The 20,853-nt window shown below is 49.2% G+C and overlaps 2 protein-coding genes across 6 annotated transcripts in view; both read left to right on the forward strand.

Annotated features, from left to right (window-relative positions):
- The first annotated feature begins 58 nt into the window (after window positions 1–58).
- On the forward strand, window positions 59–13,910 carry C18H1orf50 (chromosome 18 C1orf50 homolog). 2 transcript variants are annotated; one of them, XM_073316283.1, is made up of 5 exons: window positions 59–135; window positions 233–318; window positions 6,288–6,374; window positions 8,002–8,133; window positions 10,622–13,910. In XM_073316283.1, exons 1-5 carry the CDS (start codon window positions 96–98, stop codon window positions 10,805–10,807), a joined length of 531 nt encoding a protein of 176 aa, XP_073172384.1. In that variant the 5' UTR covers window positions 59–95; the 3' UTR covers window positions 10,808–13,910. The 2 variants fall into 2 exon arrangements, with proteins under 2 accessions (XP_073172384.1, XP_073172385.1); XM_073316284.1 differs by lacking the exon at window positions 233–318 and having other exon boundaries at window positions 68–135; window positions 6,292–6,374.
- Window positions 13,911–18,122: 4,212 nt separating this feature from the next.
- CDC42 (cell division cycle 42) overlaps window positions 18,123–20,853 on the forward strand; it is a 50,301-nt gene continuing 47,570 nt past the window's right edge. For 3 of the 4 annotated variants that reach the window (XM_073316920.1, XM_073316921.1, XM_073316923.1), the window contains exon 1: window positions 18,123–18,222. The gene's annotated coding sequence lies outside the window, so the exon portion shown is untranslated. Of the gene's footprint in view, window positions 18,223–18,739; window positions 19,118–20,853 lie in introns of those variants that run through there. The other variant, XM_073316922.1, reaches the window with a different exon arrangement.

The following is a 20,853-nucleotide window of genomic DNA, read 5'->3' on the forward strand; positions in this document are numbered from 1 at the left end:
CCCCCGGCAGAGCCCCGGCCCGGAGCGCGGCCCCGCCCCCGGCAGAGCCCCGCCCCGCCGCGCGGCCCCGCCCACGGAGCGCGGCGGCCGCGGCCATGGCGGACGGCCGGGCCGGGGCGGACGCTGCCGCGGCGGGTGAGTGAGGCTGAGCGCGGCTGTAGCGTCCCCCGCCCCGGGGCCGCGCCGCGTTCTAACGGGGCCTCTCTCTCTCTCTCCCCCCCCCCCCCCGCAGGAGCCGCTGTGGCGCTGGCGGAGCGCGGCGCCGGCCGGGGCACGGCCCCCGGCGAGCTCGTGGCTCTGGCGCAGCAGGTGCAGCAGGTGAGGAGCCCGGCGAGCCTGGGGTTTGGAGGTCGGGGCCCCTCGGGACTTTCCGGGCGGGGGCGAGCTGGGCTGCCCCGTCCCCGGGGGTCGCGGGTGGCCCCATGGGCTGCCCCGGCCCGGGGGGCTGGCGCGGCGCTGCTCGAACCAGTTCCGTTCCCGCGGGCTGCGAGCCGGCCCGGGCGGGCCCTGCCGGGAAAGGGGCGAGCGACATGTGGGGCGTGAGGGGCTCTCGCCGGCTCGGCTCGGCTCGCCCCGTCCCTGCGCCAAGGCAGGGCTAGAGCTAGCTAGGCCAGGGCTTCTCACACTCGCCTTGGTGGGACCCGCGCTGAAAAGATTTCGGGCTGTGATGACCCCTCTCCCCCCCCCAAAGTGACGACCACCCATACCATGCCACCCTTATTTCTGTGCTGCTGGCAGTGGCCCTGCTGCCTGCAGAGCTGGGCACCTGGCCGGCAAAGGCTGCTCTCCAGTAGTCTTACAACCCCCATTTTTGGGTCTGCCCTCCTGGTTTGGGAAACACTGAGCTAGGCCATCCTGGCAGGTGTTTGGCTACAATGATCTCCAGTGATGGAGATTCCACAGCCTCCATAGGTGATCTGCTCTAGTGCTTAACTGCCCTGACTGCTAAGAAGTTTTCCTGATGTCTAACCTAAATTCCTTTGCTGCAAATTAAGCCCATTTCTTCCTGGCTGCTGCTAGCCTGTGCACTGCAATGGTGCCCGCTGAAGTAATTGCCAAGTGGTGTGGCAAAGTGTCCTACCGTGGGGGAAGAAACAAGGCGGCCCTTCCCGAAATCTTTGGCAGACGATTGCAGATTATCTCCAGGAAAGTTTCCTAGAGATCTCTATGGAGGCTTCACGGGACATCCTGGTGTTCATAAACCCGCTGTTTGGCAGGGCCCTCTCTCTCCCTCATACAGGGGAATGAGAAGCAGACAGCAACTGTCTCTGTATTGGTTATTTCACTAGCTCTTCTAGCTTGATTAAAAATGCAGTACATGAGCAGATGTGTCCCTACAGTATTGAAGCAAACTGTGTCCTGACCAGACCTTCCCTTCCCTGCATCAGGCTTGCTAGAGGTAGACTGCTCAGGAGTCAAAAAGAGGTCCTGGCTCACCACTCCACCGGATCTCATTGTCGCCTGCCCCAATCCTTTTTCGCCTCCACTTCCTCGTTCTCAGCGTTTGCTCTAGTGGTCTGTGACTCCAGTCCCGTCCCCCCCTCGAAGTATCCACTGGGTTCTTGACTGTGGAGGTGGGGTCGCTGCAGTGGATGGCATACACCTCCTTGTAGAGGAGCATGTCTGCAGCTCTGCACCAGAGTGATTATTTGCCTCCCTTGCCTTCTGGTATGCCTGCCTAAGCTCCTTGATTTTTATGTGGCACTGCTGTGTTGCTGTCATTGCGCAGGGCATGGAGGACAAGGGCTATCTGGTCATAGATATTGAAGTGCCCATGACTGCACAGACTTCTCTCCCCACAGACTTGGGAGATCCACTACCTCCAGCGTACTCCAGGCAGGAGCCTGTTTGCTGTGCGGCGCTGGCATGATCAGCTGGGCAGTTGCTATGTTAGCTCTCCATGCCAAGCAAACGGGAAGAGCAATTTCAAAACTTCCTGGGGCTTTAAAAGGGGAGAGGGGCATATTTGTGTACCTGGCTGCAGGACAGCAGAGGTCAAAATGGTGACCAGAATGGTCGCCGTGGGCATTATGGGACACCTGGAGGCCACTTAGGTCAGTGTAAGCACCACAGTGTCTACACCAGAGGTGGGCAAACTACGGGCCACATGCGGCCCGTGGGACCCTCCTGCCCAGCCCCCGAGCTCCTGGCCCAGGACCCTAGCCCCCGGCTCCTCCCCCATAGCCTCAGCTCCGTGCACTGCTGGTGCAATGCTCTGGGTGGCGGGCTGCAAGCTCTTGCCGGCAGCGCAGCTACAGGGCTGTAGCCTGACCCAGGTGGCATGGCTGGCTCCAGCTGGGCAGCCGGGGCCGGGCCATGCCTGGTTGTTTTGGGAGGCACTGCCTCCCCTAACTGGCCTTCCATACAATTTCGGAAATCTGATGTGGCCCTCATGCCAAAAAGTTTGCCCGCCCCTAGTCTACACTGACACACTCTGTCAACCTAAGTGCTATATCTCTTGCCACAGTGGTTTTATTATGTCGGTGTTGCGGGGGAGTTTAAAGTGGTGGGAGGACCAGTGCAGTGTGCACAGCTCCATAGCTAGGTCGATGTAAGATGCCTTATGTTGACCTAACTCTGTAGTATAGACTAGGGTTTGTTCATCCAATTGCTGCTACCCTTTTTGGTGAAAACAATAAACAAGGCATTTAACACTTTAGACGTTGCTGGATTTTCTGTTACTATTTTTCCCTCCTCATTGAGTAATGGGCCTGCCCTCTGTTTGCGCTTCCCCTTGCTTCTAATGTGGGCATCTTTAGAAGCATCTATTGTGGGACTTGGCACCCTTGGGGTGGAATATCACCAGTGGGTCAGCAATGATCTCTACACAATGATGTCTGACTGTCTGAAGAACTCCCACTGGACCCAGACGGGGAAGCAATGGAGGCCAGCAGAGCCCCGTGGTACACCTAAAACTTAGGTTGGCCTAGGTGCGTCACTCGGGTGTAAATTTTTCACACAGACCAAGAGTCATACTTAGCCCAACCTAAGCCTTGGTATAGACACCACTAGGTTGATGAATTAATTAGTTACTGCCTTGTGAGGGGTGGCTTTATTGCAGTGACAGAAAAGCCCCTTCCATCATTGTAGCACGTGTCTCCATGCTACAAGAGCAGTGCTCCACCTGTGCTGCTGTAGCGATAAGAACATGGGTTCACGTTTGGTTCATGCGACTGCCACTGCAATGATAAGAACTAGAAACAATTAAACCCTTGAAAGCTCAAATTCTGGAGCTCAATTCAGCAAGGGATGAAATCCACTGTAATTCTACTGCTGCAGAATTTTGGAATACAGAGAGTCCTGGTTAAAACCAGTAAGAGACCCGTTTGTAGTAATGGGCATTACTGCATATACAAATGGGTGGTACGTTCTCCTGTGGAATGCAGCATTCAGACAGGAAGACGGGCTCATCTTCAGGTTAAAGTACTGGACTGGCAAAGCATAAGAATGGCCCTACTGGGTCAGACCAAAGGTCCATCTAGCCCAGTATCCTGTCTTCTGACAGTGGCCAATGCCTGGTGCCCCAGGGGGAATGAACAGAACAGGTAATCATCAAATGGTCCGTCCCCTGTCGCTCATTCCCAGCTTCTGACACCTGACATGTGTTACCTGATATTAGGGCCCTGATCTTGCTTGGGGCCTCTATGCACTACTGTAATACAAATAATTCACTTTTGGTCCCTTCTTTCAAGGTTGTACTTGAAATAGAAAAAATCAAGGGAAAAGGCATCACTTGCTTAGTCAATCAGCATGAGGAAGAAGAGGCAGTTGCTTCCATAGCAGCAGACTAAGGGCTGTTCTACACTAGAAAACTAGTTTGACCCAGCTACTGTGCTCAGGGGTGTGAAAAATCCATACTCCTGAGCTACGTAGTTAAGCTGACCTAAGTCCCCATGTAGACAGCACTAGGTGGATGGAAGAATTCTGCCTTGCAGGGTGGTGGATTTTACTACAGTGATGGGAGAACATTGCTGTAGTAAGTGTTTACACTGAAGCACTACAGTGGTGCAGCTGCAGTAGTGTTTAGACAGAGGCTTATACTCCATATGGCAGCGACCGAGATGGCTCAGAGAAGAGTGAGAAGAATGATAGAGGAAAGGACTGGACTTGTTTGCCTTTGAAAGGAGAACAAGAAGACAGGACGTGATAAAAAATACATAAAACAATGAATGGCTTAGAGAGGGTAGACCAGGAACTTCTGTTCTCCCTGTCTCAAAACACAAGAAGAAGGGAATGTTTAATGGAATTAAAAGGTGGGAAATTAAAAATAGATAAAAAGAAATACTTTTTCACAGAACGTGTGATTGAAGAGTGAAACTTATTGTTACAGGAAGTTTGGCTAAACTTTTATACTATACCAGGGGTGGGCAAACATTTTGGCCCGAGGGTCACATCTGGGTGGGGAAATTGCATGCAGGGCCATGAATGTAGGGCTGGGGCAAGGAGTTGGGGTACAAGAGGGAGTGTGCGGTGTGGGAGGGGGTGCGGTGTGCAGGAAGGGGCTCAGAGCAAGGGGTTGGGACAGAGGAGGGGTGCACAGTGCAGGAGGGGGCTCAGGGCATTGGTGTAGGGAGGGGGGTGGAGTGCAGGAGGGGGTTCAGGACAGGTGGTTGGGGTGCAGGCAGGGGGTTCAGGGCAGGGCATTGGGTACGGGGTGCAGGAGGGGTTCGGGTTCCAGCCCAGCACTACTTACCTGGAGCAGCTCCAGGGTGGCAGCGGTGTGCACCTGGGCCAGGGCAGGCTGCTTGCCTGCCCACCCTGGCCCCGCGCCGCTCTGGGAAGCGGCCAGCATCACGTCCCTGCTGCCCCTGGGGAGGGGTGGGGGCAGAGAGCTCTGCACGCTGTACTTGACTGTGGGTATCTCCCCCAAAGCTCCCACTGGCTGTGGTTTCCCATTCCTGGACAATGGGAGCTTCAGGGGAGGTACCCACAGACAAGGGCAGCATGCGAAGCTCTCTGCTCCCCTTTCGGCAGGGGCTGCATGGACGTGGTGCCGGCCGCTTCCCGGAGCGGCGTGGGGCCCACGGCACCACGGGGGTGGCAATCCCAAAACCCTGCGGGGCCGTATCTGGGCCGTAGTTTGCCCACCCCTGTACTATACCATCAGAGTACTCCTGGTGGACACAACTTACTCTGGCAAAACTCAACTTCTATTGGTATAGCCTATTCCAGCTTCTTCAATTAAATGAGCGTTACCAGCAAAAGTGAGGTTATGCAGTCTACCTGTATTTACACTAGGCACTTTTGCCAGCACAGTGGTGTCAGGGGTGTGATGAGGCGCAATCCCTGACTGACATGAGTATGCTAGCAAAAGTCTGTAGTGTAGACATGGATTAACTATTGGAGACCAAATGAAGGAGACGGATTATCCCACCGTTCTGCCTACTGCAGGGTTCTTACATCTTCCTCTGACAGTGGTCAGTAACAGATGCTTCAGAGACAGAATACTGAACTAGCTGGAACTCAAATCTGATCCAGTCTGGCAGTTCCTATAATCCTGAAAGGCCAAGACTATTTTTCTTAGTGGTGTAAATCCTGATAAATTTTGAATTTAAAGTCTCAGTGACTGAAGAACAGCAAATGCAGAAGTACTGCAAGCTTCTTCCACATAGCCCTGCCAACCTGCCTCAGACATGAACCTGCAGGACCACCATTACAGGTGAAAAGGGAGCTTAGTCTCCATGGAGGAATCAGTTCTTGACTTTTCTGCAGATGCTCAAATGGAGTGGTAGGGGCAATTTGTTCCAATTATGTTGGTAATTGTGATGTGACTCTGTCCACTAGGAACGTGGTGCTGGCTGCTTCCCGGAGCGGCAATCCTGTGGGCTGGATCCAAAGCCCTGAGGGGCCATATCTGGCCCGCGGGCCATAGTTTGCCCACCCATGTTCTAAAAGCAAATAGCTTAGCAAGATTAAAAAAAAATTAGACACCTGAAAAGGAACCACATCTTCAGCGGATACTTTCCTGGCTAAATGACAAATCTTGTGTTTCAGAGCATACACCTCATCAGACACGTTCAAAAAGAACTCACTTTATGACCATACCAAAACTCAGGCTGCTTATGGCAAGTTTTCATGCCAGTCTTTGTGTAACAATGCACACTGTGCAATTTCCATAACATTACCTGAAATAACCAGCCTGAGTTTTGGTGAGGTCAGAAAGGCCAACCTGGTGGGAGTGGAGCTGGCAGGCATTAAACCCATACAGACTAATCTTTATAAGGAGTGAGAAGGCCAGTAAGTTTTCTCTGATGCCTGTTTATTAACATTTCCCTCTTTCTTACAAGGCAGATGAATTCATCCGAGCTAATGCCTGCAACAGATTGACCGTCATAGCTGAGCAAATCCGGTATCTGCAGGAGCAGGCCCGGAAGGTAAGGGAGAATTTAGCATTATCAGTGCTTATCTGTCAATCCTGCAGGTTGAACTGATTTCTAGTACCTGTCAGAATGGTACATGGTTTGTAGTTGTGTATCCATTTCATGGTAGAGAGAACAGGAAAAAACAGGCAACAGTCCAACTCTTCTTTCTGAAACCATTCTGTCGCTGGCAGAGAAATGTTTACCTTTTTCCAGGTAGAGTGAGTAGTGTGTGGAGGGCAAAAGTCTTGATACTTGAATATGTGACCAGAAACTGTAAGATCTTTGTTCTGGCTCCCAGCTTTATGAAGTAAAGAAGATTGCTCCTTTCCCAAACAGTATGAAGTGTACAATCTCTAAAGCAAAAGCAGCTGTCTCTCTGGAATGATAGGATTTGTGACATAAACCTCCCATACCACAGAATTGTGCTCCAGTATCTAAGCTAACATCTTAGGTGTTACAGAGGAAGAAGCAACAAGGTTTGGATGCAGCCTGGATGTGTGGGGTACGGGAGAGAGAGCACTCAAAGATGGCTCACTCCCAGGTTTGGGAAGGAAGGAGGTTTGGGAAGCTTGGTTTTAGCTATGCTAAATTAATCTTGATTGCAAAACATCCAGGAAGAGATCTGGGATTCCATAGAGTGGAGAGCCAGAGCTGTTCTCTTCAGAAAAAGCTAAATGAAGTATGTGAGTAGGTAGATTTCCAGAGAGGATGGATGTAACGGGAGAAAAGGATTGGGTTTAGGATATAAACCTGGGGGGCTATGGAGAATAGGAGGAGGGTCCACCAAAGGAGTTACTGTCTGAATGACCAGGGAGGTGGAAGGCGAGCCCAGAGCTGACACAATTACAAAAGCCAAGGGAGGACAAGATTTGGAGGTCGGTATGACTGACTGTGTCGAAAGTAGCAGAGGTCAAGGATGGGTGTGTAACATGATTTTCATGGGGAATTTCTGTCCTCACTTGTTAAGGACACAGTTCCCTATAGATACCCACCATAATAGATTGGATCTCAGCTACTTGGCTGATTTGTGATCCTGAGACAGATTTGAACCCATGTGTGAAAGGTAAGTGCTTTACCTTGTACAGGCAGGATCTGTGTTGCTTCCCTGAATTCAGCAGCTCTGAGTCTTTGGTGGTGATCCATCATTAACAGGTCTTAGCCCTGCCACTCCATTGGGTTGTAATTGGCCATTGTAGACATATAGGTAAGCCTCAGAGTTAACAGAACTATACAAGTTTTCCTCCCCCCCCATCACCCCCACCTCCCACTTCTAAGAAGCAAGACCTGAAACTTGAAATTTGGAGCCATAAAGCCCCATGCTCACAAATATACCTGTGGCCTTTTTCTAGCAGGTCTGTTAGATGGAACGGCCAAGCTAGATTCCAAGGGAGGAGTCTACGTAGTGCCGATAGTTATGAGACATCGGCACAAATTAGCCCACATCGTTGAGTTGACTTTACTGAGGGAGTTTCTTCCCTTGCTTTCCAGAATTACAGCATAGTGCTCCTGGTGGAGAATTGCTGCTGTGTTTCAGTGCTGGAAGGCGTGCTGTATAGTCTGAGGTGTGAGTGTTGCACTTTTCTTTTCAGCTGTGTGGATTTCAGAGGGGACAAAGGTCTTACAATTCTGTTGTATGTAGGTCTTGGATGAAGCTAACAGAGATGCTGATCTTCATCATGTAGACTGCAATATTGTGAAGAAACCAGGAAACATCTACTACCTGTATCGGCGGGAAAGTGGCCAGAGATACTTTTCCATCCTTTCTCCTAAGGTAGGCGGTAACCTACTCTCCCGAAAGAGTGGGAATCAAGAGTGAGCGTGAAGCGGATGTCACCAGCACACATTGGGGGCTGGCTCATTCTGTCTGGGGTCTCTCAGCAAAGAGTCCATTGACCCAATGGGGGTGCACTTACGAAAGCTGCTCTAAAGAGGGTAGGTTTTTTAATGGTGACTTGGTTTGTGCTCGCAGGTTGGCTTGGGAGCTGTATTGTGAAATAGTCTTTGAGGAAAGTTGAAAAGATTTTAGCTGTTTAGAAAGCAGGCCAAAAAAAATTCTAGGTTGACCTGAGAAGTGAATGGGAGATTTCAAGGAGTCCCCTCCTGGTGGATCTAACACACATGCTTGCAGATCTGTCTCCTCTGAACCCCATGTCAGTGAATCTCCTCAGGACAATCTTTTCCAATGTTAAGCCCAAAAGTTGTTTCCCTGCCTCCTCACAGTTCAGCATTTCATGTGTTTAGACATGGAAACTGGGGGCTACTTAACTCTTAGTGGGAAGGTCTCAGAGAAGCTCCCCTGCTCTAGGCAGCCACAGCTGCCCTTTCCTTGGGTGTGAACTAAAGAAGCTTTAGAGTTTTCATTAAATATAAAATTGAGGATTCTTGTTACACATCAAGAGGGTTACATATGACATGCCCCAAAGGGCTGGAAAGCTGTGATACTATCTCCTCCCATCCCCATGTACACCAGCAGCGGATTTCTGAGTAGGCCCCGTTCTGGTCACTATGCTCACTCTATACCAGTACTGTGATTGTTCAGGAATAGACAGGGGTGAAAGTAACTTGAAGGACTTACCGGTATGCTGGAGTCCTGAGCACGGGGACGGGGCCTCAACTGGAAGAGGAGGGGCCCTTAAATCCCCAGACTTTAAATCGAGATCCAACCTGGCTCTGGCTGAGGTAGTGGCGGCTGGGAGCTACCAGCTGCGGAGGAGGCTGGGAGCCCCGGGGCTCAGTGGCGATTTAAAGGGCTTGGAGCTCCGGCCGCCGCTACCGCAGTGGAGCCCTGGGCCCATTAAATTGCCGACAGAGCCCCCAGCTGTCGTCGCTACCCCAGGGTTCTGGTGGAGAATTAAAGGGCCCGGGGCTCCGAGTGGTGGCTGGAGCCCCTTGCCCTTTAAATCACTGCCGCAGCCCCGCCGCCATTACCCCAGGGCTCCAGCAGTGGGACTTGGGTGGCGATTTAAAGGGCCTGGGGCTCTGGCTGCCGCTACCACCCTGAGCCCTTTAAATTGCCACCGGAGCCCCCGCCGCTGCCACTACCCCAGGGCTCCAGCAGCAGGGCTTGGGCGGTGATTTAAAGGGCCTGGGGCTCCCCGCAGTGGCCAGAGCCCTGGGCCCTTTAAATCACCGCCCGAGCCCCGCTGCAGGAGCCCCCAGGGTGGTGGTGGTGGCCCGGGGCTCAAGCGCTGATTTAAAGGGCCTGGGGCTCCCAGCCACCACTACCGCAGCGGAGCCCCGGGCCCTTTAAATCGCCGCCCGAGCCGCGGGATCCCAGTCACCTCTGCTACCTGGAGGGCTCTGGCAGCAATGGCCTGGGGAAGCCAGTCAAGTACGGCATACCAGCTCTTGCTGGTACCCCATACTGGCTTACTTTTACCTCTGGGAATAGAGATCAATGCCTCCTAGGGCTTTGCTCATGATGTTACCCCACTCTGAGGAACCTCCTCTGAGGTAAAAGTTGTATTTTCTCTCTGACGTGTCCAATATTCAATTCACATTCTTTAATAAAAGCAGATTGTAATGGCATAGTACAGAAAAGAGCAAACCAGAAATTGAGGTCCATATCAATGAATGCCTCTAGTTGGCTAAGCTACTACTCTGTCCCTGTCAGCTCTGTCACTGCACAGAGCTTGTATTAGAAAGTATGGTAATAGGCCTTAAAATACATCTGAGTCATTGTTAGTGTTGCTAACATGTCTAGGGAGGTCACAGACTCTGAATAGCCTGGTACTCGTGTTAAGTTTTTGAAACGAGCGTTTGGGTATTTCATAACCCCAAATCAAACTAATATGAGTGAGTTTGCTTGAATCCTCCAATTCATACGACTCCTGGTACCTGTCCTCTCTTTCCCCCCCTGCTCTCCCCTTCCCCCAACAGATATGTCTAGGCAAAATCCTGAGTCCCATCCCCCGAAATATCGCATGCATAGCTATTATATGCTTTACTATTCTTAACATACACTTTCTATTTTTATTTTCCTGTTGGAGAGTGCATGCTCAAATAAACCCCACTTGTGCCTAGGTACAGCTTTTTCCTTCAGAGGGCTAACAAATCATTAATGCCACAAGAAGGGAAGCAAGCCTTCAAAACTGCAGAAAGTCCTCTGTTAGGAAGTTTGACAGGACTCTGAATATTAAAATCTATCAATGTTGGTCTACTATCAGTCCTAGTAGACAGACCTGTGTATAATCTGTGTAACAGCTGAACTTCCCGTGAGTGAGACCAAATCCTGACATGAACTTGTCTGTTTTCGACAGGAATGGGGGACCAGTTGCCCACATGAGTTCCTTGGTGCCTATAAGCTTCAGCATGACATGTCCTGGACTTCATCCGAGAACATTGAGAAACGAGATGCTGAAATTAGCATCCTTGACAAGCTGCTGAGCCAGCAGGCAGTGTTGCCTCAGTTTACAGAGCCCAACTTCCAAGGCCTCACCAAGTGAAGCAGGCTGGCAAGAACAGTGCAGGCATTCTGAACAGCTTCTAGAAGAGGATGGATTGTCCTTTCCTGACCACTGCAAAAGGAGTTCTAAGAATGGAGTCCAAGAAATGAAAACAGACCAGCAGCTCAGTTCAGCTACCCCTACTTCCAGATTTTCATTTAAAACTCTTAACACAAACCATTTCTGCCTTGCCCCACAGTATCTAACAACTTGTAGTTTAGTTAATTACTCTACCAGCTCTAAGAACAGACGTCTATCTTAAGTTCCTCTAGTATCTTCTCCCATGGTCTACACTACAGAGTTAGGTGGACGTAAGGTAGCCTACATTGACCTAATTATGTCAGTGTACACACTACAGCCTTGCTCCTGCTGATGTAAGTGACCTACTACACGGATGTAATAATTCCACCTCTGTGAGAGGCATAGGGCTTATGGTAGTGTAGTTAGGGTGACAGTGTGTGTAGACACTGTGGGATATTTACATTGGCTGTCATTCTTGTCAATTTCATGGTTCAGTGCTGGAGCCATGAAATAGACAAGAAAGCCTCTTACAGCTCGGTCTGTTACCCCAGGGTGAATGGAGGGCTCCCCCTCCCAGTCAGGCTGTTGCCCACAGGGGCTCTCAACTCCCCACCAGGAATCTCATGTTCTTGAGTTCTACAACTGAAAGTTCCTTTTCTGTGCCCCCCTCTGCTCCCACACCATACCCCACTCACAGTGGTGGTTCTTGGTCAGTGAGGACCCAGGGTTCAGAAGTGCACCTATGTGAGTTCAGCTCTCACTCAGGGAAAAAGACACCTGGCTTGCTCTACCATCTGAGCACTTGCTCTGGCTGGCTGCCCTGCCAGCTGCTGCTCCTTGCCGCCTGTTAGTCACCTCTTACTACCACCAGTGTGTCTCCTGTGATCTCTGCAGGTCAGTCTCTTAGTGATTTTTTGCTCTCAGTAGGTTGGGCAGAAACACTGCCCCACTGCAAGTGATTTCAACTCTCATGGAGTACTTAACAAAGGCTCCTAATGACACCTATTTAGCTCTATCTTTGAAGGGCGGGAGAACAGGTTAAACCAGACTGGGACCCTTAGGGAGAGTCAGCACCTGTCCCTGCCCCTCTAACTTTCACAGGGGTCTGGCATTTGAGCCATTGGCATAACAAGGTCCTTTCAGCTGAGGGTGATCCCCTCATTTGGATTAAGCAAGGTTCTTCTCTCCTTTATTCATAGAATAAAGAAGACAACACTGATAACAGCATTTTACTACCCCTATATTCAGTACTAAAGTGATTTGTAACCCAACACCAGTCAAAGTTGATCACTTTGAGCAACACTGCTCCCTCTGCTCGATATCTAAGCAGAGTAGGTGTGTTCATGTAAATACAGTTTGCTCCTGAAGTCTCTCCACCTCCCAGTTACATGTCAAGGGAGAGTTCATTTAGACCCTGCTTACAGTAGTTTGACTTGTGCCAAATGGTAGCAAGGCCAGTACTATCCAGTGGAGTAAATATAAGTACCTTATTCTTGGAGATGCCTCACTTCCAGGGTACTGGTGCCTCACTTCCAGGGTACTGAGCAGGTTCCCCCTGGCCTGATGATGCATGAGCCAGACTCAGTGCGGGGAAGCTTGTCATAGAAGGCTCAAGAAACTAGGCCCTCTAGGCCACCTTTCATCTGCTGCTTCCTTCAGGGGAGTGAGGCCTGGGGGAGTCCAGCAGGTGCCATTTTGAGGTTTGTTTTTCTGATAAGGAAAAAACAATTTAATTTTTTTTAATTAAAGCTAATGTTAAAATTATCAAATACACAGGTTAAGGAAAGAGCATTTATACATCTGACTATAATGCTTAAATTATTCAAAAGTACAGAGTTTGGTTTAAAAGTCAGAAAATACATATTATCTAGAACTCTGCCAGAACACTTAGAATGCCGTTTCCCATCCACATGCCTGGGGCTTGCAAAGTATCTAGTGACTGAGTGCAGGGCTCTTAGATGCTCATCTTAAATATTGTAGCATTGTGTTAGGTTTTCCTCGAATATTGTAGAAATAAAAATATGCTCTACCACAAAAGAATTTCAGAAGCAGCTGTGCTGCCAGAATAGGAAAGAGATGTCTGTTCTCCCTTCTTTATTATGCAATTTGCATTACTTGTTGGGTTTACTTTCAGATGAATCATAACTTCTAAGCACAGGGAGTCAAAGCACTGGTTTTAAATCACAAAGCCTATGGGATTTCCAGCAGGGGCAGGAGGTGACTTAGTGAAGGTATTTTCTGTTGTTCTCAGCTGCTCGCTTATATTTCAGTACCAAAGAATAGAAATTTGAGAATTGAATTAAAAATATCTTAATTTGTTAGATGACACCTTCAGAGCCATAGGACTAAAATGCAAACTGTTCCTTGTCTCCAACTTTATTACAGGTGATGCTATATTATTTATATAGAGATGAGGTGCACATAATGTTCAGTATGCACACAGGAAAACTAGGTCTCTGCCCTGGTAACTTAACCATCTTTTAAAAAAAAATCACTTCTAGCTAAAGATTTAAACATTGTAAAAAGAGCCTCAGTTATTTAAGCGGCAAAGAGTCCTGTGACACCTTATAGACTAACAGACGTATTGGAGCATAAGCTTTCGTGGGTGAAAACCCACTTTGTCGGATGCACGTCAGTTATTTAAATTAGTCAGTTATATAACAATATTGATCTCTCTGCCCATTGCACAGGAATCACTTTTAGCATCCTTTCTGTTGACTGGAATGTCACATGGACAGGGACATCCAGCCCAGTTCGAGAGTCAGTTAACTAGCTCTAGTTATAAATTGCAGTGACTTACAGCAGTTAATGTTAATATTAAGAATATTTCCAGTGTTGTTTTCAGCCCTGGGGAAACATTTAAATAGGAGGGAGGCCCCTATGACTTGAGCTATGCCTGAAAGAGCATTTGAAATCTCATGCACTGGCTTTGCAGGAAGCAAAGAAAAGGTCTGGGTTACCCTCACAGCCTATGCACAATCTCCAGCTGTAGTGGCCAGTTTGGTGAATCCACATTGCTTCCATTTGGTGGCAGCACAGAGCATTTCTTGCTGTGAGGATTCAGAGTAGCAGCTGTGTTAGTCTGTATTCGCAAAAAGAAAAAGAGTACTTATAGAATATCAGGGTTGGAAGGGACCTCAGGAGGTCATCTAGTCTAACCCACTGCTCAAAGCAGGACCAATCTCCAATTTTTGCCCCAGATCTCTAAGTGGCCCCCTCAAGGATTGAGCTCACAACCCTGGGTTTAGCAGGGCAATGCTCAAACCACTGAGCTATCCCACTTGTGGCACCTTAGAGACTAACCAATTTATTTGAGCATAAGCTTTCGTGAGCTATAGCTCACTTCATCAGATGCATACTGTGGAAAAGTGTAGAAGATCTTTTTATACACACAAAGCCTGAAAAAATACCTCCCCCCACCCCTCTCTCCTGCTGGTAATAGCTTATGTAAAGTGATCACTCTCCTTACAATGTGTATGATAATCAAGGTGGGCCATTTCCGCACAAATCTAGGGTTTAACAAGAACGTCTGAGGAGGGTGGTGGTGGGGGGGGGGGTTAGGAAAAAACAAGGGGAAATAGGTTACCTTGCATAATGACTTAGCCACTCCCAGTCTCCGTTAAAGCCTAAGTTAATTGTATCCAATTTGCAAATGAATTCCAATTCATCAGTCTCTCGCTGGAGTCTGGTTTTGAAGTTTTTTTGTTGTAATATCGCAACTTTCACGTCTGTACTCGCGTGACCAGAGAGATTGAAGTGTTCTCCGACTGGTTTATGAATGTTATAATTCTTGACATTTGATTTGTGTCCATTTATTCTTTTACGTAGAGACTGGACAGTGTTACGTAGAGATTGAAGTGTTCTCCGACTGGTTTATAACATTCATAAACCAGTCGGAGAACACTTCAATCTCTCTGGTCACGCGAGTACAGACGTGAAAGTTGCGATATTACAACAAAAAAACTTCAAAACCAGACTCCAGCGAGAGACTGATGAATTGGAATTCATTTGCAAATTGGATACAATTAACTTAGGCTTTAATGGAGACTGGGAGTGGCTAAGTCATTATGCAAGGTAACCTATTTCCCCTTGTTTTTTCCTAACCCCCTCCCCCACCCTCCTCAGACGTTCTTGTTAAACCCTAGATTTGTGCGGAAATGGCCCACCTTGATTATCATACACATTGTAAGGAGAGTGATCACTTTAGATAAGCTATTACCAGCAGGAGAGAGGGGTGGGGGGAGGTATTTTTTCAGGCTTTGTGTGTATAAAAAGATCTACACTTTCCACAGTATGCATCCGATGAAGTGAGCTGTAGCTCATGAAATCTTATGCTCAAATAAATTGGTTAGTCTCTAAGGTGTCACAAGTACTCCTTATCTTTTTGCTGTGAGGAGTTGCTCTAATTCACAGGGAGCTTTGAGTGACTCTTAAAAGGAATACATTACCTTTGTGCTCTTATAGGTACTGGCTGCCCCTTTAAAGTGCAGGTTTTAACCTAGAAAGGCTTAAATGGATTCTGTCCTGAACACCTGCAAGATGTGCCTGTTATAGCCCAGTGGCCCAGATCGTCTGAGACATCCAAGCTTAATCCTCCCTACCCAGGGGTGCTGGGACAGTTTTTATAGTGAGGGTGCAAACCCCTTATATATTTATAGGAAACCACTTCAAACCAGAGGCTGTGGTAGCACCCCCAGTTCCTGCAGCTATGTCCCCAACCTATTTAACTGGAAGGGAGAGGAAGGGAAGCTCAGAGAGGGGGCTGCAATGGTGGAATCTGCTCCCTGCTTCAGTTTAGCAAAGTTTTGAAGCTGTTGCCCTTCAGATCATATTGCAAGGTCCATTTAATTGTTCTCCTGGTGGCTAAGGGCTGAGCTTCTAAGAGAACTCCCATCCCCTTTCCTAGAGAGCTGGGGTTTGGGTGAGAGGTATGTTGCGGACTCTGTATGTGGATTGAATGGATGTGTCCCCAGAGCACCTAACCAGGCATTGCAGAAAGTGAAATAAATCAGTTGGTCTTAAATGACTAAAATGAAGTACCTTTTTCTTGGCGCGGCCCCTCTCCTGCTGACCAAGGATCCTAGAAATCTGTTTGCCATGGAAAAATGTGGAATTTGCATTTTTACAGAGAATCTTTCGTTTTTACATTTTGTGAAAACATAAAAACACACAGTGGAACCCCGATTATCTGATCTAATTGAGACTGAGGTCAGATCAGATCATCAAAAATTTGGATAAATGGGAGAATTGGTGGAGCTTGGGCTGTCAGCTTATATTTAAAAATTTTAACTATAAAACAGATATCCATATATATTGTGGCTAGGGAAACTAAAGTTCAGTGTTTTATTTTAATTGTTTTAAAACTTCTTTTTTTTAACTGGACAATTTTGGGTTTTTTATCACAGAAAATTAGAATCCCTGATGATGATGCATGACTCAGACCCAGTGTGGGGCAGCCTGTCATAGAAAGTTCAGGAAACTGGGGCCTGCAGGGCACCTTTCATCTGCTGCCTCTTTCAGGGGAGTGAGGTCTGGGGGAGTCCAGCAGATGCCACCCTTGGGTTTGCTTTTCTGATAAGAAAAAAAAAAAATCTAGGATTTTGCCAAAACACTTAGAATGCCATTTTCCATCTACATGCCTGGGGCTTGCAAAGTGTCTAGTGACTGAGCACAGGGCTCCTCTGGACCCATGTGTCATTCAGTCCATATCTGACAAGTGCTGGGTTGTAAATGTGCTTCTAAGCAGGATGTGCATGTGTAGCCTGTCTTTGCTTCAGGAGGTGCTCTAAAGTGGTAAAAGTTACAGACTGTTTAATGTCTGACCTCCCAGTAAAACTAAAGTCTGGGTTTGGCAGAGCACTATGTTTCCTCCTAACTCGTTCAGTCTCTCTCCCTAGTTGAGAAAGGAGGCTAATACCAGTGCTGTGCACTTACATAACTAAGAGCATTGTGCACATAAGTGCACTGGTATTATTAACCCCAATAAGAGGGGTGCTGTCACCTACTGGGTAAGCCATTCTACGGCCAGATAAGCTTTGTTTCTCTTGATATGCTACAAACTTTCTGTGTTATCATTGGTAAATCACTTAAACTCAGGTCCAGATCCTCAAAGGTAATTAGGCTCCTAACTTCCAAGGGAGTTCAGTATCAAACTGCAGGCTCTGAGCATCTCACAATATTTACAGTATTTATTCTTCACCACCTCTGTGAGGCAGGGCAGGGCTAATATTTCCTGTGGCATAGAGAGACTAAGTGACATGCCCAAGGCCACACAGGGAGGCTGTAGCAAAGCAGAAATTTTAACTCTGCTCTCAAGCCCCAGTTTAGTGCCCTAACCACTAGACCACCCACTGCCCTATCACTGGTAAAGGTAGGGTGGGAGCATACCCCAGCCACCAGTGATTTAACCAGTGTCACCTAACCATATTCAAGCAAGGCCCAGGTGCCATGGTGATTAAAAATCTGGCAGATGACAGTGGCCTGTCCACTCCCCACTGTTTGTCCCCTCACTCTTCATGTCACTTTTACAGCTTGGATTAGAAGCTCCATTGAGCCGGGGCCAGGCACATGGGTGGTGCTGTAAAATAGTTAACAGTAAATAATGCCCCCTCTTTTGCCCTCCAGTGTCCAAACTGGCTTCGCTGCTGCAGGAGAGACAAGAGAAAAAGCATGGAATAGGCAAGAGCGCAGAGGGCCATGGAGAGGCCACAAGCTAGCAACAGGCACAATGCGATGCTCAAATAAATAGGGCAGGGTGCTCTGGCAGTGGGCGCCCAGAAGGATGGGGCAGGGCGCTGTGATGATGGGTGCGCCCAGGGGGATGGAGTAGGGCTCTATAGCGATGGGTGCAATGGCGCACCCAGAGGGATGGGGCAGGGCACTGAGGCAATGGGTGCGCCCAGAGGGATGGAGGGAAAGTGCCCTGGCAATGGGGCACCAGAGGGATGGGGCAGGGTGAGGTGGCAATAGGTACAGTGGGAGCCCAGGGGATGCAGTGGGGCTCTATAGGGATGCGTGCAATGGGGCAGCCAGCGGGGTGGGGGCAGGGCGTATGGGGATGGCTGCGCCCAGGGGGATGTAGGGCTCTATCACAATGGGCGCCCAGGGGGATGGGGAGGTGCCGGGCGCAATGGGCGTTCCCAGACAGACGGGGGGAGGGGCGAGCCTCTGACCCTCAGTGGGTGGAAAGCGGGCGGGGCCGAAGGTCAGGTTTGGGGGCGGAGCTACCACCGCAAGGAGGCGGGGTCGGGAAGTTCCGCTCAGCCGTGGACCCAGCCCACAGCCTCTCTTGCGCCGGCCCCTCCGTGCGTGCGCGGTGACGTAGCGTGCGTGCCCCTGCTCCTGAGCGCAGGAGACCCCGCACAGAGCTGCCAACGCCCGGCGGAGACTCTGAGGTGAGGGAGTGCGGCGGGGAACGGGACCCAGCGAATCCCGGGGGGAGCCTCGCCCCGCGCCCGCCATGGAGTGGGGAGCGCGGGCATCCCCGCGCGCGTGGCTGGGGGCCCTTCCCACACGGAGCGGGCGGGCCGGGCCCGGGGTTCCGTGTACGCTGAGCCGCCCTCGGTGTGCGCCCCCGGAGCAGCGGGGATCTGGGCCCGCCGGGCGCAGCGGGGCCGGTGGGCGGTGGCCGCTTGTCTGCGGGAGGGGCTTCGATCTCCGGGCCCCGGGAGCTGGCGGGCGTTTCCGGGGGCAGGGGGCGGATACGGGGGGGGGCGCTCGCTCGCTTCCCCCTCCCCCGCGGCCCCGACTTCCTGCTTGTGCTGAGCCGCCGACATTTTACAGCACTAGGGAGGGCTGCGGGCCCCGGCCTCTCCGCTCGCGCCTTCCCTCCGTGCTGAACGGCCGCAGCGCCCGTGTCCGCTCCCAGCGCGGTGAGGGGGTTCCCGCAGCCCCCTGCTCTCGCGGCCCTCGCGGTGGGTGGGGGAGGAACCCGCCTTTTGCTGACCCTGCTCGTAGCAGCTGCGGCCTCCGCCTGCTTTGGGGCCTCGTTGCCGAGGGTGGGTCTGCGCTGCCGCCCTGCTAACAAGAATCCCCCAGGAGCGGAACGCGCAGGCCTCCGTGTATTAAACCATTTTTAGTGGGCTTACGGGCGGCACCCCCAGCACCGAAGGCGTATACTTCAAGTATACTGGGAGCAGAGATTGGAGGTAGAGGCCTCAGCACCTGGCTATTTCCTGGCATATGCTGCACGTACAAGCTTTTTAACTGTAACTTCAGATCTCCAGTACTTCACTGCTATGACAAGCTAGATGTGTAAAAGGGACAGAAACCATCCTCTCTTTGTCAAAGGTAGATGCCACATATCATGCGTCAACCACCTAATGACACTTGTGTAGAGTAGAGCTGACTTAATATTACTTTACCAGCTTTATCTTTTCATTTCCTGATTCTTGTTCATTGAATATTTTAACTGTATTGTGACATTAACTCTTTTGTATACTTGTATGTTGTTTGTTCAGCCTTCTGGTCCATTGTCTAATGCCAGAGAATATATGAATACTAGTTTGTCTAAAAGGATTGCAGGATTGTTTTTTTTTTTGTTCATTACCTAACTAAGAGAATGAATGAAAGTAACTTCCTTCCTAGATATTTTAACGTTGATCCACTTGAACTGCAAAGTTAATAGAGTTCCTGTAAAAAGAACCAGTAGTTCCATTTAAGCTTGTTAATTCAGAAATAGTCATTGATGCCAAATCGCAAACAGATTGGAAAATGAGTTATGATTTTTCCGTGGAAGCAGTTTTCTTTGCCTTGTTCTCCCTTGCAGCCCAGTCATAGGTTATCTCATGTAGTGTAAAAGCAGGTACACGTAGGATAGCATACTTTCCCTTCCAGTACTGTGTAAATGTTTGGCCATTTTTTTTAACTCTTTCCAGAGTCATGTAATTTTGTTTCTGGCTAGAGCTACAAGAGAGTAAGATTCAGTGCTGCTAGGAGGATAGGCTGGTAGATCATTTATAAATCCCCTTTACTCCTTCCAAATCTCAAATGTGTTGTGAAAGTGATGCATATGAACTACTGTAGTGTGCAAACCCTCCCCCTGTTTGTATTGTAAGTGTTCTTTTGGCTACTCAGACTATGCCTGCATTAGCCCTTTTTTGTGTGGAAAAACTTCATGTATAGTTACTGGTAGTAGCAACAGTGGAAATGCTACCAGGGACAAGAGTCCAAGTGCACTATTCAAAGTGCCGTATGGCGAAAATTCTTGGAGCAGATTATCACAAAAGGATGGAACAAAGCCTGTTGCCTTGTCTACAATAAGACTTGTGAAAATCCACTGGATGTAGTGTTAGCAATGCTGGGAATTTTTTAAGCCAAAAGCATCATGTGAACAAGACCTCATTGAGGAAGCCATGTTGGTTGACAGTAATACAATTAGGAATAGTTTAGTTTGGCCATTTGTGTTTGAGTCCTTTGTCATGTTTACCTGTGGATATGGCTTGCTTCTGGGAAAATTAGGTGCATTTAAACTGTAGGGCATTATAGATTGCAGTGCCCAGGAAGTCTTTTTTTTTTTAAAGTGGGTTTGAGAAATGGGTCAAGAAATATCATGGTACTGCTTAGACTAATGCAGTAAGAACATAAGAATGTCCATACTGGGTCAGACTAAAGGTCCATCCAGCCCAGTATCATGTGTACCGGCAGTGGCCATTATCAGGTGTCCCAGAGGGAGTGAACCTAACAGGTCATGAACAAGTGATCTCTCTCCTGCCATCCATCTCCACCCCTGACAAACAGAGGCTAGGGACACTATTCCTTACCCATCCTCGCTAATAGCCATTAATGGACTTAGCCTCCATGAATTTATCCAGTTCTCTTTTAAACCCTTTTATAGTCCTAACCTTCACAACCTCCTCAGGCCAGGAGTTCCACAGGTTGACTGTGCCCTGAGTGAAGAAGAACTTCCTTTTATTTGTTTTAAACCTGCTACCTATTAATTTCATATGGTAGCCTCTAGTTATATTATGTGAACAAGTAAATAACTTTTCCTTATTCACTTTCTTCACACCACTCATGATTTTATA

Source organism: Lepidochelys kempii, chromosome 18, assembly GCF_965140265.1.
Source record: "Lepidochelys kempii isolate rLepKem1 chromosome 18, rLepKem1.hap2, whole genome shotgun sequence".
In the NCBI taxonomy this organism is placed as follows: Eukaryota; Metazoa; Chordata; order Testudines; family Cheloniidae; genus Lepidochelys; species Lepidochelys kempii.